Below are 16,867 nucleotides of genomic sequence, written 5' to 3' on the forward strand. Positions count from 1 at the left end.
ACTAAGCCATGCTCTAGCTTCCAATGACTTTTGGCCTTGTTCAGCTCTGAGAGACACATCTGAAACACATTGAGGGATACTCATTATCCTATGCAAAAACTAACAAAGGGGATAATCAATAGGTCCTGAGATTACCAAGATCCAGATAGCAACACCATAGAGTAGCTGTGAAATTATTTTTTGAACTGAACACCTGAATTGCACCAGGGATATAACTTCCTCCTCTGGAGAAAAGTAATGTAAGGTCACTCCAGTAATAGGCTTAATCTTATTCACTGCAAACTTAAACCGAGGAGACCAAGACAGGTTTGAAAAGAAAACAGTTCCCAAGCAACCAAACTTCCTAACTTGGTCAATATGAAAGCTTGCTACAATCCATTTTAAAAGTCTTAAATTGCTAACTTTGGAGAGAACCAGCATTTTAGATTTATTGTAGTTTAATTGACAACTGAAGATCTAGATTCAGCTCAGCTCAGCTAGATCAATTGATTGATCATTCTGATTGGTCACTCAATTAGCAAAGTGACAGATAAACTAGCATATAGGGCAAGAATGAAGAAACCAGAACATCACAGAAGAATATAGCATGTCAGGAAGTGGTCATGAAGCTGGAAAAAAAGATCTTCACACTCTTCAAGACTTCTGCTCTTACACCGTTGCTGCTGGGAAGACTGCTATTCAACACATCTGCTTTGGAGCTATAAGCCACTCAGGGTCAATGTCTAGAGGCTAGTTAGTTAGGTTTATTGTTTTTTGTCTTTGTCCCATTGTACACTCCTTTCCCCTACTTGTATGTTTCTATGTATGTCTATCTTTTGTAAATAAATTTCTAAATTCTGTTTTTAGTAGTTGGAGCAAGCTACTGATCCAGAACCCAGGGTCCTTTTATTCCAGTGCCACAAATTTATGGTACCAAAAGGGTTATTTTTCCAATTGGATATAGCTAAATTCCTTTTATTTCCTATCACCTCGGCCAATAGACATTGTGGGGGTAACCTGGTGTCATGACATCCATAAGCAGTTTGATATAGTGGTTAAGTGTGCAGACTCTAATTTGGGAGAACTGGGTTTGATTCCCCACTTCCCCCCTTGACTTGCAGCTGCTGGATGACCTTGGGCAAGCCATAGTTTTGTCAGATCTCTTCTCTCAAAGACAGCTCTGGAAAGAGCTCTCTCAGCCCTGCCTACCTCACAGGGTGTCTGTTGTGGGGAGGGGACTTTGTAAACTGCTTTGAGACTCTGAGTGAAGGGCAGGGTGTAAATCCAATCTCTTCTTCTTGTTGTTTGAGACAAAATAGCAATCCATCCACTTCTACGGCAAAGGTAGTCTTTATTCTAAGCTCAAAAGTACTAAGCCATGCTCTAGCTTCCAATGACTTTTGGCCTTGTTCAGCTCTGAGAGACACATCTGAAACACATTGAGGGATACTCATTATCCTATGCAAAAACTAACAAAGGGGATAATCAATAGGTCCTGAGATTACCAAGATCTAGATAGCAACATCATAGAGTATCTATGAAATTATTTTTTGAACTGAACACCTGAATTGCACCAGGGCTATATCTTCCTCCTCTGGAGAAAAGTAATGTAAGGTCACTCCAGTAATAGGCTTAATCTTATTCACTGCAAACTTAAACCGAGGAGACCAAGACAGGTTTGAAAAGAAAACAGTTCCCAAGCAACAAAACTCCCTAACTTGGTCAATATGAAAGTTTGCTACAATCCATTTAAAAAGTCTTAAATTGCTAACTTTGGAGAAAACCAGCATTTTAGATTTATTGTAGTTTATTTGCAACTCCTAAACTGTAATTTAGAAACATCTCAGACATCTCTTCAGAACAATCTTAGTACAAGAAATAAAGCAGCAGTGGTAATTCCTTTGTAGCTAATCTGGGGGCATAAAACTCCTGGGATGAGAACCTGAACATCAGATCATTTAAATATAAATTAAAAAGGAGGGAAGCAAGAAAACAACCTTATCTAACCCCCTTATCAAAACTAAAACTATCTGAGAGTTGCCCCACATCACAACATCAAACCTGAGCAGCGGTAGTATTAGTGTACAATATCTTGGTTAACCAAAGTAGTCTTTTATCAATTGATAAGCCCCCCCCCCCAGTTTCTCCCATTGCTTTGTCTGACTGACTGAATCAAATGCACCCTTGAGGTCCATAAGTGACACATACAGCTTCCCCTTTGGCATAGCTGTATACTTTTCTGCTAAGTGGAGAAGAATTAAGCAGTGGTCAATGGTGGATAATCCTCTTCTGAATCTTAAATAAGTCATTCCGACCCTATCCGAGCCTGGAGCCTTACCAGATTGCATATGATGAATCATACTACATACATCCTTCTCTGATATGGGAGCCCAATTAGGAAGATCCTCAGGTATTGTACCCACTACCAATGTTCCCTCTAAGCTGTAGAGTTTTGTGAGCAAAAATTCTACTTTGTGAGCTGCTGGCATTAAAGTTGTGAGTGGGCGATTTGGCTACTGCATAAATTAGTTTGCTCTGGAACCATCCTTCCTGAGCTAAGACAAAAATGTGTGAGCTGGAGGCTAAAAAACTGTGAGCCAGCTCACCCTAACTCAGCTTAGAGGGAACACTGCCCACTACCACAGGAGTTAGACTAGTGTTAGAGTAGTGTACGATTTATACCAAGGAGACGAAATTTCAGATCCCCATTCACCTATCACAGGATGACCTTGGGCGAGGCACTACATCTCACCCCAACATCACCCACAGGATTATGTGTGTGCACATGCATATGCCCATATGTGCACATTTGGCTGTATGTGTGAGAGAGATGTATATTGCCTTGAATTTCTGGAGCATGATAAAAAAAAATGAGGTAAAATGGGGGGGGTCTTCTGCATGCGTAGATTACTCTGAAACTGGACATGTGAGTCTCCAGTTGCCTAGAGGGAACTGAAATGGTCTGGCTCCCAGTAAATAGGTCACCACAGAGTGGCTCTTGTCAATATCTCAGGCAAAAGGGAGTAGACAGACATTGCAACATCTAACCTTTTGTTTTTTAAAGAAATGCTTATGTGGTCAGAGAGTTAAAGGATGGAACAGGCCCTTACTCTTCTTATGAAACAGCAGAGGCAGACAAGTTAAACAGTGTGGCGAGAGACTAAGTTAAATGAGGCTAATTTGGCAGAAAGGAAGCCACATGTTTTATTTTTCAGATATGGGAAAGTTAGTCTCATGAGTCATTCCCATGCCAGATGCATTGCTTACATGAGAAGCACAATCTGTTCACTCCTAGACACACCAAAGAACAACAGTCCATGGTGAACCCCAGCTGGGAGATGGTTGCATCTAGGTTTGCTTGGACTGGACCCTAAGTAGGTATCTGTGCTCTTCCTAACCCAACATTACGCATGGTTCACCTGTCTGAGCCCAGCAAAATTAGTTGATTTAAGCACACCTAACACATCACACACAATTGACACTGCCTTATATGGAATCAGCCCATTGGTCCATTAAAGTGAGTATTGTCTGCTCGGACTGGCAGCAGCTTTCTAGGGTCTCAGGCAGGGTCTCAGGCACCTACAACTAATGTGCCCTCTAAGCTGTGGGGTCTTGTGAGCAAAAATTCCACTTTGTGAGCTGCTGGCATTAAAGTTGGGAGCGAGCGATCTGGCTGCTACATAAATTAGTTTGCTCTGGAGCCATCCTTCCCGAGCTGAGGCAAAAATGTGTGAGCCGGAGGCAAAAAACCCCCTGTGAGCTAGCTCACACTAACTCATCTTAGAGGGAACACTGCCTACAACCTGATCCTGAGTTGGAGATGCCAGAGATTGAACCTGGGACCTTCTGCACGGTAAGCCGCTTCTCTATCACTGAGGCACAGCCTCTTCCCCAACCACTGCCTAGAATTGCAGCTTCAGAGTTATATAGAGGAGCTACGGTTAGAGCTACAGTAGCCAGAGACAAACAGTAGGTCTGTGACTCAGAGACAGAGCATATGTTGTGCATGTCAAAGGCCACCAGTTCTCTAGCATCTCCAGTGAAAACAATAAAGTACTAGCTAATGTGAAAGAACTGTACCTGAGACTGTAGACTGCCTTTGCCAATTAGAGTAGCTAGTACTGACCTTGATAAGACAGTGGTCTGACTCATGTGATTCACCTAGTAGAATTTTCTCTTCTATGACACTACAAAAGCATCTGAAACCTTCTCATGGTTTTAACTCATTAGCTGTAGTCATATATTCTACCACCCCCAATCCCATCCCATTAGAGAGGTCTGATGTTCAACTGAAGCCCACTTATGGAGAGCATTAAAATGCATCTTATTCTATGTTTCCATGTGCATTTTCATTATCTGTGTGCTGAGTTCCTTCAGCCCTTGAAATGAGAATTAGTTGCAAGTCTACATGACTAGCTGGCACTGCAGGTAGGCAAAGAGCAAGGTACTGGCATCCTACACATGTTTCTGCATGCTGGGAGTGCATAAGCCCTAGGTCTTTGCCAGATGTTTCAGAAACAGACTTTTGTATGCCTTAAATAAGCAGCCATGTTCACAAGAGTAATCAATGGCATATGTATGTTGTGTCCCTCAAAGTTTCCCTCTTCTCTGTAACATGATCTAGCTCTGAGGCACTGAATGAAGTTGGAGACACAGACCACTTTGCTGGCCCTCCTGTCTTTGCTTCCTTGAGTTTGGCACCACTGCAAGAAGAAATGGGTGGACAACGTGGATGCACAGAGTAGTAGCAGAGCATGGGAGCAGCATGGGAGGTACTGCAACGGCATCTTCTTTTAACACTTCAGAGGTTTTCAAGAAAGAGGCCCCTTTCTAAAAAAAAGATCTGGCAAAACTGTGCATGTCATGGGACTGAATTGTGTTCAGACACTGAAACTCCTATGTATCCTTACAAACGTTTAAAATTCCTAAATGAGGGCATCCATGTTTAGCCCCTTGACTTTGAATTCTTCTACCTCGAGCACATTTGTACTACCTCTGTTTCTTGTCATTACCAAACTTCTAAAGGCTTTACCCTTTACAGTTTGTTTATTTCCCCCCTTTTGCAAATTAAGCTTCTAGGACTGCTTTACCAAGGAAGTTAGAAGAAACTTCAACTCTTTCCTTGCTTGCTGTTTTCTCCAGGAACTCCTCCCTCCCTCATTCCCGAGCTGTGTTTACTCTTGTTGGGGAAAACGTACGTTTAGAAAATTTATAAAGTACCTCTTATTTTCCCCACAGAGGTAAAAGCAACTCTGGAGTAGCTTTCTCAGCAAGAAAATAGGAGGAAAGGAAAGGACTGAAGCTTTCCTATTCTGGTTTCAAGACCAGAGTGGATGAAGTCTATCTGCCAGATAAGTGACCAAACACACAAGTCCAAGAAAGTAACTCCTAGAAGAGGAGAAACTGATTTTATTCTACTGCAGAAAGGCTCAGCGGCTAGAACTCACGTTCCTTCCATAGGCTGGGTGATACAGTTCATCTTGCATGAAGATAGAGTCTATTTTCTCAGCTCTTGTGGTGGAAAAGGATCCTCCAGTCTTCCCCACCCCCCTTTCATGCTGTTCTCCTCCTTTATGTGGTAGTCCTGGAAGATGCATTTTTAAACTAAAAAAAATCATGCTTAAAACAACCATAACATATAATTGAGCCCCAACGCTGCAGTTCTATGCACACTTACTGGGAAGATGTCATTGAAATAGATGTAAGTAAACATGCATTGGAGTTCTTTGATCATAAGGTTCATATATGCTTATGGACTCTATAACTATTCAATGAATGTGGTCTGATGGCTTTAAGTAAACTAAACTGAAGTGCATGCATAAGAGCCAGCTACACAGAATAAAATAACCCACTGAATAAGAGAGTAAAACCATCTGAATTATCTTTAAATTATATATCATTTATTGAAATATAAAGATCTTAATTTACATGTTTTTAAAGACAAAAATAAAAACAGGGGCATTTGCATTACACATTGTACCGATGATCATTCCTTCTCACTTGCTGTTCTCAAACATTTTGCAATACCACCTATGTGGAGACTCTTGCATTCTTTTTTATCATTCTAAAATATAAATTCTGGACATTTAAAAGTGCAACAGTTAGCAACTTGTGGAATATATCACAGTTTAAAAAATTATAAACAAAGGCAGTGATACAGCTTGTCATACATGTTTTGGCAGTACTCTCAAAGTCGATATAAAAATACATATATACAAATTGATGTATAACATCACCTTATCTTTTGTCCCTCATTATATTGTAGGACTGTTTTGTACATTTTGCAGACCACATTGTAAGGAACAGGTCAGCCATCTGAAACGGGAAAGTTGTGTTCCACATGTAAGAATCGATTGTCATTATACAAATACCGAACAGGCAGAAGCTGGGCGTTTCTATTACAAAGACTTCTCCACACTGAGCCACAAACAAAGAAAACAGTACTAACTAAGAACATTATCAGAACACAAAACACTACAATCCAGATATTTTTTTTCAGACTAGTTATTTGTCAACAGGACCTCCACTTGACCAATCACGTTGACTTCATAAAGTTGTCCAATGTGCAGTCTATTGCAGCATCAAGAACATTTTCATAGGATTATAAATCTGAGAATTGTTTTGGTCCACACCTGGAGCTTGACTCCAAACTCAACAACCCCAGTCTAGCTCCTACTAAACGGTGCTGTTGCACTTGTAGCAGTGATGGGAGATGATGGGAGAGAGTGGCTTGCAATATTGATCCCCATTACAATGCAGGTGGGAATATGCAACTGGATAGCATCCAGATGTGCAGTACGATATGGGTGCATACATCGCAACCACAGGCACGATAACCTGGCTACATATATCGGTGATCTGTGAGATATAGCACAAAAAAACCACCAACAAAACAAAAGGAAATCAGGAATGGACCGTAGCTTATTCTTTAGTGGTTGTGGTGGTGGAAAGTGCTGTGAAGTCTCAGCCAACTTATGGCGACCTCAAAGGGTTTTCAAGGCAAGAGGCAAACAGAGATGGTTTGCCACTGCCTGGCTCTGCGTAGCAACTCTGGACTTCTTTACGGTCTCCCATCCAAGTACTAACCCTGCTTAGCTGCCAAAATCTTCCAGGATTGGGCTAGCCTGGGCTGCCCAAATCAGGGCCTTTAGTGGCTAATATCATTGCATCATGAAGGGCCAGTATGCCAAACTCCAGAAAACTTGATCCATGTGCAAAAACACATGAGGAACACTTTCAATACAAATGCAGGTAGGTAAAGGCACAAGTGTCTCCAATGGTCACACAGTGGAAATCAAGGGTTGTTCAGGCAGAGTAGAGAGAGGCTGCCAATGCTGTACAAGGCCCTGACTTACTCATTTTGCCAAAGTAGCTGCATAGAAACATATTGTGTTTTGGCTACAAAGAGTTATTCTACCCACAGTTTTCCCCATGGAAACAAACCAGTCAAAAGGAAGCACATTTCAGACGAACTGTTTTCAGTGGGAGAATTAAACACAAACATAACTATTGCCCACTAAAACCAAAGGGTCTTTCACAGTGATGTCCTAAGCAGAATTACACTCTTCTAAGCCCATCGACTTTATTGATGAGAGGAACTGCTCATCCCTGACCTGTACCTGATTGCTACTCTATACTATACGTAACAACAACTGAGGGGCTCATATTGCACAGGAAACCCAGTAACTCTCCATGTTGGTCCAAGTCAGGCTTAATTGATGCTGTGACTCAGGTCTGGCATCTGATTTCTGTACCAGGTCCAAGCCCAGGATATGTGTGTAGCAGTAACAGACTCTGATCATGTGCAGAGTGGCTTTCCCTACCAGTCAGCAAATGTGCTTCAGGCCTGAGGGACTGGGCTTCAAGAGTTAACGGCACAGCTCCTAGGCTGGTTTAGCCCTTGACGCTTCTCTTTATAGAAATTAAGCGCTGAGGCTACGATAACAGCGAAAATGACAGAACCTCTTTTATGGACCACACTCTCCCCATCACTGTGTTTCGTGGGACTGATTCCAGTTAAGGAGTCCCACAGATTCTGACAATGTCACAGCCTAAATCGTAAACAGCTTCCACAGAAACAGAAGAAATACAGATTAAGAGAGGGCTGATAACAAAACTCTTTGCTTGCAACAAAATGCATAAAAGACCCAATGCTCTTAGGGCCATTCCACATATCACAAAGCCAGGACTGTTAATGAGTGTAAACTCTGCAGGGAACTGCAGCCAATCCGGACAGCCCATTCAGGGCACCTGTGCAATACATGGATATTTTCGAACACCTAGCGATTGCATTTCCATTATATTGTTAGGTGCAAGCTTTAAAACATAAATGTATGAGGATACTTTATAAAGCAATTGTTTTTCTTCTGAAAGAGGCTAGGAGAGATTCCTGTGGTTGCCCTTGATAAGTAGACCCGGCAAGGACAAAAGATCCAGTTTCTTGTCCATTAAAATGTGATACCTGAAGCTAGAACTTCTCTCGCAAAGTGGCTACAGACTTTAATTGGAAATCCCATGCTCAGAAAACAAGCTTTTTCAGAAAACACATTTGGCATATCAAATCAATTAGTCACATGTAACCCAAAGTAAAATTTCAGGTGTGCAGTATATTTCTTGAACACTCCCAGCAGCCTTGCTATTGATTGATTAGCCACACATTCATTGTACAATAACCGGAGAAACCTGATCGCAAATAGGAAAATTTAAAAATAACTTCAACTGTTTAAAAGTTCCACTGAATCAAAAAGAGGATTCACTAGCAATATAAATTTATCACATTAGGAATGCCATACTGCTAAAGATGAAAAGTTATATCTGAATTCCATAGAATACACTTAGCTTCTCCTATATACTAAACTAGTTTTAATTCACCAAAGGTGTTAATCAAATAGAAAAGTTGTTTCTTGTAAATCGGAAATCTCTTTAGTTCATTAGTAAAGGTCTTCTAAACACTGTGTTTTTACTGAAGGACAATGAGTAGTTATAAACTATACTTAGTGATACTGAAGACAGTAGCAAGAGGTAAACAGCTATTCCTCTATGGTTATTAAGTCACTAGATTTACTAAGCTATTGTATACAGTTTGGAAATGTCTATAGTTCCCTTTTATTTGTATTAGCTGTGGAAGGTTAAGTGTTATCCAGTACCAATTCCTTTGAGTATCAAAAGGGGTTTCTTGATTGCATGTCCTTCACCTCATGAGATTGTTCAACAGCAGCTTGTGATGAAGACTGAAGGGGAAAAATACGTAGAATCTTGAGTGGTCTTCTGCGGAGGGGGAGTATATTCCATACAAATCAAAAATATCCTGGTAAGGACAGGTATGTACACAGTTACATTGGTGCTGTTTCACCATAGTGGAAACTTTATCCTTCTGAGTCGTAAATGCCCTTGAAATGCAAACTGGATTGTCATTGATCTTTTTCTTTATCCATCTACCTATTAAAGCCGGAAGCAGTACTGATATGCGACCAAAGTACCGCAAAACGCAATGCTCCAAAGCTGGCTTCCAAAAGTTATTTCCCAAACCAGGACAAGATCCTCTGTGCCTCTGATTATTTCAGCTGACGTTGCCATCTCATAAAGTGGTTTTCCTTCGGCAGTCAAAAAGTCCATGAGTCGTAGGTTGAACGTCTTTGTGGTTGCTTCTCACAGCCCCAAAGATGTCCACCACTTCCTTCAGAGTTACAGGAAGCTGTCCTCAACCAGTTCTGAAGAATCCATTCCTATGTCATCGATAATGTCAATATCGTCAATGGTCTCGTCGTCTTGCTTGACGAACGTAGAACTGCTAGAGCCGGTTTCAATGGCACTTTCTTCAGACGTCTGGGAACTGTTTAAGAAGACCGCAGAGGAAACTAATTAGGAAGGTAAACATGCACTGTGGAAAACATACTGTGGAAAACATACTTGAGATTTCTGGGGTCAGCAGAAGTCCTACCGAGGCATTCGGCCAAATTATATCCCTGGTTTTGGAATCAGATAAAAGCTTCCTGGTGCTTTAGTGCTTTTATTTTCAAATGCCTCTGGGGAACATCAGCTTGTGAGGGCCAAACAGCAAGTGATGATGGCTGCCAGTGCCATTTTAAAAGCATGTGTAGTTCTTTAAAAATAGCGGCAAGGCCCAATCCATATCAGGCTTGTGGCATGGTGGCCCCAGGAGCTCTTGTCCACACACCTCCCACCAATGTTTTCAAGTGCAGAAACAGCCGTGGGGAAGGGCTGTTTCAGCACCTGAAAAGGCAGGCAGGCAACAAGAGCTCCTGGGGCCACTGTGCCACACACCCAGTCCAAATTTGGAAGCTCTCAGCAATTTTTAAAAAAACGCAAACACTTTTAAAATGGCTTCAGCAGCCATGGGACGGACCTGTGTCCGCTGTCACTTGTAGTTTGGCTCTGAGTTTTCCCCAAGCCATGTTGTGCCATGTTGCAGAGGATTCTAGGGAGTGGACTGTTCTTGGGTACACCCTTCAATCATATGGCCGGCCTTCTTGGGCTGCTTACTGTGGACTAGGTAGAGTCCTTGCAGACTTCTATACCTGATCAGAAATTGGGGGAAAACAGGAGGAAGAATTCAGTGATGTCCTCATCTCTGCAGGGACAATTCAGTAGGCCAGTTTACCCACTAGGACTTTACATGGGATGGTAAATTACAGTGGTAAGCATCTGCTTACCAAGTCACTAATCAAGGAAGTTAAAGATATTTGAAGAAGAAGAGGAGGAGGAGAGAAGAAGAGGAGATTGGATTTATACCCCGCCCTTCACTAAGAGTCTCAGAGCACCTTACAATCTCCTTTCCCTTCCCCTCCCCACAACAGACACCCTGTGAGGTAGGTGGGGCTGAGAGAGCTCTTTCAAGAACAGTTCTGACAGAACTATGGCTTGCCCAAGATCATCCAGCAGCTGCAAGTGGAGGAGTGGAGAATCAAACCCGGTTCTCCCAGATTAGAGTCCACACAATCACCCACTACACCAAACAGCTGTATGCACTCACTTGCATGGGTAAACAAGGCCAGAATCCAAAGCATCAGTCGACATTTACCTGTGCCTATTTCTTTTGCCGAGCTCGTCATCGGAAACAGGGTCAATATCAGGCAGGGGGATTATGTAGCCGCTGTCGGCGCTGAGTCTTTGTTCATCAAATCCACTCTCCCGGTCCTTCAGTTTGTCTTCATTCTTGTAAGTGACGCCAATGTAGGTGTTGTCGCAGTCAGCTCTCATGCGCGTGACAGCAGGATGGTCGCTCTTCAGAAAGTCCAAGTGAATCCTCTCGTAACTCTAAAACGTTTATTTTTGCAACGTCAGTTGGATTGCTTATGACACCTTTCCCCATCATCCTGTACTTTTGCCGATTTTGATTTTATTTATTAAAAGTATTTATATTTCACCTTCCCCACTGATCATGGCAAAGACCACACCAGCCCAGTAGGCAGCCTTCTCTTTAAAACCTTGCTGAATACTGTCCCCCAGTAAGATTTTTAAAAGAAAAATTTGGTGCAAGGGGAGTTGTTTTTTTTAAATTGTTTTAAATTCAGAGTGTTTGAGAATTGATTCACCCCCGTGCTTGATAAGATGAGGTGCACCTTTAGGGAGAACCGAGTGGCTGTGTGTACCTCTGTGTTTCAGACCACATGAGATTATGCCACAGAAACATTACCTTACAGGTTACCTTACAGGTTCTATGAGTAAATGGGCCTATCTGCATGGAGCCCTGACCTGGATAGCTCAGGCTAGCCTGAAATCTCATCAGAGCTCAAAAGCTAAGCAGGGTCAGCCATGGTTAATACTTGGATGAGAGACCACCAAGTGTTACTATGTGAAGGGAGGCAATGGAAAACCACCTCTGTTCTTCTCTTGCTTTAAAAACCCTTCAGGGTCACCGTAAGTCAGATGAAACTAGATGGCATTTTAAAAAAATCAGCAAAGAACCAGTATATAGGAAATAGCAAGTAAATGATAATGTGACATTAACAGAGCCAAAATAGCACAGGGGCCTAAGAGCTAGAAACCAAGAAATCACATAAGAACATAAGAGGAACCAATGTTGGATCAGGTAAATGGCCCATCCAGTCCAACACTCTGTGTCACACAGTGGCCAAAAATACCAGGTGCCATTAGGAGGTCCACCAGTGGGGCCAGGACACTAGAAGCCCTCCTCCTGTTGCCCTCCCAAGCACCATGAATACAGAGTATCACTTGCCCCAGACCGAGAGTTCCTATTTATACCTTGTGGCTAATAGCCACTGATGGACCTCTGCTCCGTTTTTTGTCTCCACATTGTTTTCTGCTGTGCCATCCTAAAACATCTAATTCTTTCAACGAGATCTAAGAACCGCTGGCACAAGAGAGTAGCATATTCTCCTGGAGGGAAAGTGAAGTTCCAAAAGAACAAACCTTCTTGTATTCTCCAGGCAACAGATTTTCAACTATTTCACTCAAGAGGTAAAAGGAAGGTCTTTTCTCAGGTTCACTGTTCCAGCATTTGACCATGATATCATACCTGTGAGTGGTATGGGAGGGGAAGAAATAAGTTGAATGATCTGAGAGCTGGGAAATTTAAGAAGCAAACTTATGATACAATGATCAGGTGAAGAGAGGCATAACAGAAAGAGAGAGCCCACAGCAGGTCCCTCAGCTGTGGGGTGAGCTCAGCCTCCAGTGTCCCAACTAAAATCACCAATGAATTGAATATTGGCTCAGCAATCATTCTTGCACAACTCCTGTCTATCTAGGGTTGCCAACTCTGGGTCTGGAGATACCTGGAGATCTGGGGATGAAGCCTGGAAGAGTGGGGTTTAAAGAGGGGAGGGTCCTTGGTGGGGTATGATGCCACGCAGTCCACCTTCCAAAGCAGCCATATTCTCCAGGAGAAGTGGAATAAATGTTTTAAATAGATAATAAGCCATTTATGCAGTCTGGAGACCCTACGGTCAGCTGAGCTGTCTGCTTTTTAATGTTTTAAAAGCAGCATGTAAACATTTAACTATTTATCTGTAAACTTTTTAAATATAGAAAAGGATATTTTTAAAAGAAACATTCAAAATGGCTTTGGAGATTGGTAGAGTTTTGAGGAGTGACGTTGTAGGGGTGAGACAGCCAGCACCAGTGTTCCCTCTAAGCTGAGTTGATGTGAGCTAGCTCACAGTTTTTTAGCATCTGGCTCACACATTTTTGTCTCAGTTCAGGAAGGAGGGCTCCAGAGCAAACTAATTTATGCAGTAGCCAAATTGCTGGCCCACAACTTTAATGCCAGGGGCTCACAAAGTAGAATTTTTGCTCATAAGACTCCACAGATTAGAGGGAACATTGGCCAGCACCATGCAACTTTGGCTTCAGCTTCAAATTTGACCTGGGGAAACTTGCTTTTCCCTCAGTCAGATGGCAGCTGTGGGGAACAAAGTTGGGTCAGGCTTAAGCCCCTCCCCCCCATGCTTTGGTCCTCATCTAAATCAGGGCCTTATGGTGCTTGGAAGCTGAGTTCTCCACAGCTATTGTAGGACTGAGGGGAAAGTGAGTTGGGTTGGGGGAACCCAGACATGACTTGTCAAAAAATGTAATATCTTGTTTGAACCCCAGACCCTCAAAGGATGTGGTATGCAGGGCTATTTTTGGGCAGGAACGCACAGGAACGGAGTTCCGGCTGGCTCCTAAATTGACCACACCCAGCAGGAACTCATTAGCATAATAGGCCACACCCAACAGCAGGAACTCATTAGGATTGGCTACATTACGGGTGTGTTGCCTAACATGCAAAGGAGTTCCTGCTACAAAAAAAGCTCTGGGTTTTGACAACAAACAAGGTAAACAGAATAAGAAGCAAAAGGTGGGTGTGGCTGGATAACCACACTTCTGGTAACATGGGGGGGTGGCCTAATAGGCTAATGAGCTGTGCTGTCATGGGTGTGGCCTAATATGCTAATGAGTTCCTGCTGTTGCGTATGGCCTATTATGCTAATGAGTTCCTGCTGGGCTTTTTCTACAAAAAAAAGCCCTGGAGGTACGTATGGACTTAATGCAACAAAAAAGCTTCCCGTTCATCCCTATTGCTCTATCCATATCACATCCGTCTCCTCCCCATGTCACTGAGGAACAGAGGTACAGAAGAGGGACATAAAGAGAATACGTACACCTCATTAGTAGCATGGTCAGGTTTTGCCATTCGATAGCCACTTTTAATTTTGTTATAGAACGTTGAGTCAACCATCATGCCAGGATAAGGAGTGCCACCTAAAGATAAGCAACAAGGGGTCATTTGAAGGGCCATCGCAACTACTTTTTAGAACACAGACTCCAAGTCAGAATATTACAAGGTCCAACATGCATCCAAAAAAAGATTCTGCACCTTCTGAAAAATCTTTGTAAAACAACATCAAGACAGAAACGTTTTGCTGTAATGTAGCCTTATTCTTGCATCATTTGTTGTAACATGGCCATATCCCTCCTCTTACTCCTCCTAGTCTCCTCTCCATTAGACTGCTTTGCTCCCCCCTCCCCATACCCACGAGGTGGTCGCAGTCCAGAACTGGGAAGAAATTGTGATTCTCGTCACTTGATCTTTTTAGGTTACCGTATCAGTATTATTTATGTACATATTTTATGGTTTTAATGTTTTTATTATATGTTGTATATCACCCAGAACCCTGCAGTACAGGCCCGTAGCCACAGTGGGGCATTTACGGGCAGTGCCCCCTCAGTCGTAGCCAATGTTCCCTCTAAGCTGTGGAGTCTTGTGAGCAGAAATGCTACTTTGTGAGCTGCTGGCATTAAAGTTGTGAGCAAGCCATTTGGCATAAATCAGTTTGCTCTGGAGCCCTCCTTCCTGAACTAAGGCAAAAATGTGTGAGCTGGTGGCTAAAAAACTGTGAGCTAGCTCACACTAACTCAGCTTAGAGGGAACACTGCTCGTGGCCCATGCCCCACAACTCCCACTGTGGGAGTTGTGCAGGCAGGTAAGGAAAGACCCTTCTCTTCTTCACCCTCCTGCCAATGGGCTCTCTCCCCCCCCCGTTCCCCCCCACACACCCCGATTTGCCAATGCCCCACCGCCCAACATTTTCTGGCTATGCCCCTGCTGTAGTAGCAGGGATTGGGTAATTCAAAAGTTTGATAATAAATAAATAAATAATTCACATTTCATGGTGGAAGAATTAAACTTTTTTGGCACAGGATGGCTTTGTGGCAGATTTTTAAAGCACAAAACACTAATAGACTTTTTCCTTGTTTCACCACATAAGTTCAAAAATGAGTAGCATGACTTTTGTGCTTTCTCACAATTTGCAAAGCCACCAACATTTACAATGCAATCTGAAGCAGCGTTACATCCTTCTGAAACACGTAGTTTACTGCATTTATAGTCCATGTTTCGCACTGAGATTCAAAATGGAAAACCGATAGCAATCCATACAAAGACACATCTAATAAGCACAGTGTAGGTCAATAACCATCAATATGAGGAGTGATCGAATGAGCAATGTACTAGGACTAGGGTTACTGAAATCTGAATATTCATCGCATATTAGGCATGATACAGAGTATGGATATAATGAAAAAAATGGTATTACATCAGTAGAAAATAATGACATATGACAATATGTGCAGTAAACAGATGATATATCTTGTACATAGTGGTATAATCCATAGTCCCATTTCCTTTTTAAAACACTTTCCTGAACTATTTGGGTATACACTGTACATGGATCATATGTACATTCATTGTAACTTGTGAACAGGGCTACAGTGTTCAGTGTTCCCTCTAATCCGAGTTAGTGTGAGCTAGCTCACAGTTTTTTAGCCTCTGGCTCACATATTTTTGTCTCAGCTCTGGAAGGATGGCTCCAGAGCAAACTAATTTATGCAGCAGCCAAATCGCTCGCTCACAACTTTAATGCCAGTAGCTCACAAAGTAGAATTTTTTCTCAGAAGACTCCACAGCTTAGAGGGAGCATTGATTAAAGATGTGAAGGCCCAGAAAAAAAACGGAAAACTTCGGGGGGGGACGGACGGTTTTTTTCCATTTTTTCCTGAAGCCTTTTTGTTTTTTTCCGAAAAATTGGAAAAATTGAAAAAAGAAAAAAAATGATTATGGAATGTTTTATTTTAACATGATGAATAAAATATTTTAAGACAAGGTGTTCAAATATTTTCCAAATCATTTCTAATATATATATATATATGGTATCAGATTGATCTAATATCTGTGCACTGAGGACAAACAAGTCCTAGGTTACAAACTGAACCCTCCAATGCAAGAACAAGATGCATTTCTTCCTTTAGGAGGTGCGATTGTCAGAAGAAAATAAAAAGGTTTCAGTTTTGTTTTTGCATGTGGGTGGGTATTCTGTTCGAAATAATTGTTTGGATACACTATATTTTTAATATGCTAGTTGTGATAATTTCATGCCAAGTAAAAATGTCCATAGTCATATTTTATGTTCCTAAAGTAGCAGAATGACTTTCAATCTAGAAAAGACAAATGAAATGCTAATGTAGCATTTTTTTCAATTTTTCCGAAAATTTCTGTTTCCCCCCGGAAATTTCCCCTTCAAAATTTCCGGAAATTTTACATCTCTAGCACTGACAGTGTCGTTCAGCTAGGCTGACTGAGTCCTGACCTTACATTTCTTTCTCCTTCTTTTTACTTGTCATTATTAAGGGTAGGAGCCAAAGAAAAGTATGGTCTTTTGAAATCAAACTACTGGTTGTCCTTTGGGGAAAAGATACACCCAGGTCACTTAGGGATATGTCCCATCACCCTGCATTTATACCTCTCGACTTTTTAGAAGAAAATGTTTGGAAGGGTAACAGCAGGCCTCTGGAGGCTCCCTCTGGGCCTCCAGATGCGCACACTTGCAGATTGCCAGTGACTAACTGCTTTCTTATAGATACTCAT

General features: G+C 42.1%; 1 protein-coding gene across 1 annotated transcript in view; it reads right to left on the reverse strand.

The window, feature by feature from the left end:
* Positions 1-8,895: 8,895 nt before the first annotated feature.
* Positions 8,896-16,867, reverse strand: part of PDGFRA (platelet derived growth factor receptor alpha) — a 52,376-nt gene continuing 44,404 nt past the window's right edge. Inside the window, exons 17-21 of the mRNA XM_015406118.1 lie at positions 16,860-16,867; positions 14,106-14,212; positions 12,373-12,478; positions 11,021-11,256; positions 8,896-9,811 (exon numbers count right to left, since the gene is read on the reverse strand). The exon at positions 16,860-16,867 is cut by the window's right edge and continues 97 nt beyond it. Of these exons, the coding sequence (XP_015261604.1) occupies positions 9,664-9,811; positions 11,021-11,256; positions 12,373-12,478; positions 14,106-14,212; positions 16,860-16,867 (605 nt within the window). The 3' untranslated portion in view covers positions 8,896-9,663. The remainder of the gene's footprint in view (positions 9,812-11,020; positions 11,257-12,372; positions 12,479-14,105; positions 14,213-16,859) is intronic.

This window comes from Gekko japonicus, unplaced genomic scaffold (genome assembly GCF_001447785.1).
Source record: "Gekko japonicus isolate JY-2015 unplaced genomic scaffold, Gekko_japonicus_V1.1 scaffold896, whole genome shotgun sequence".
NCBI lineage: Eukaryota > Metazoa > Chordata > Lepidosauria > Squamata > Gekkonidae > Gekko > Gekko japonicus.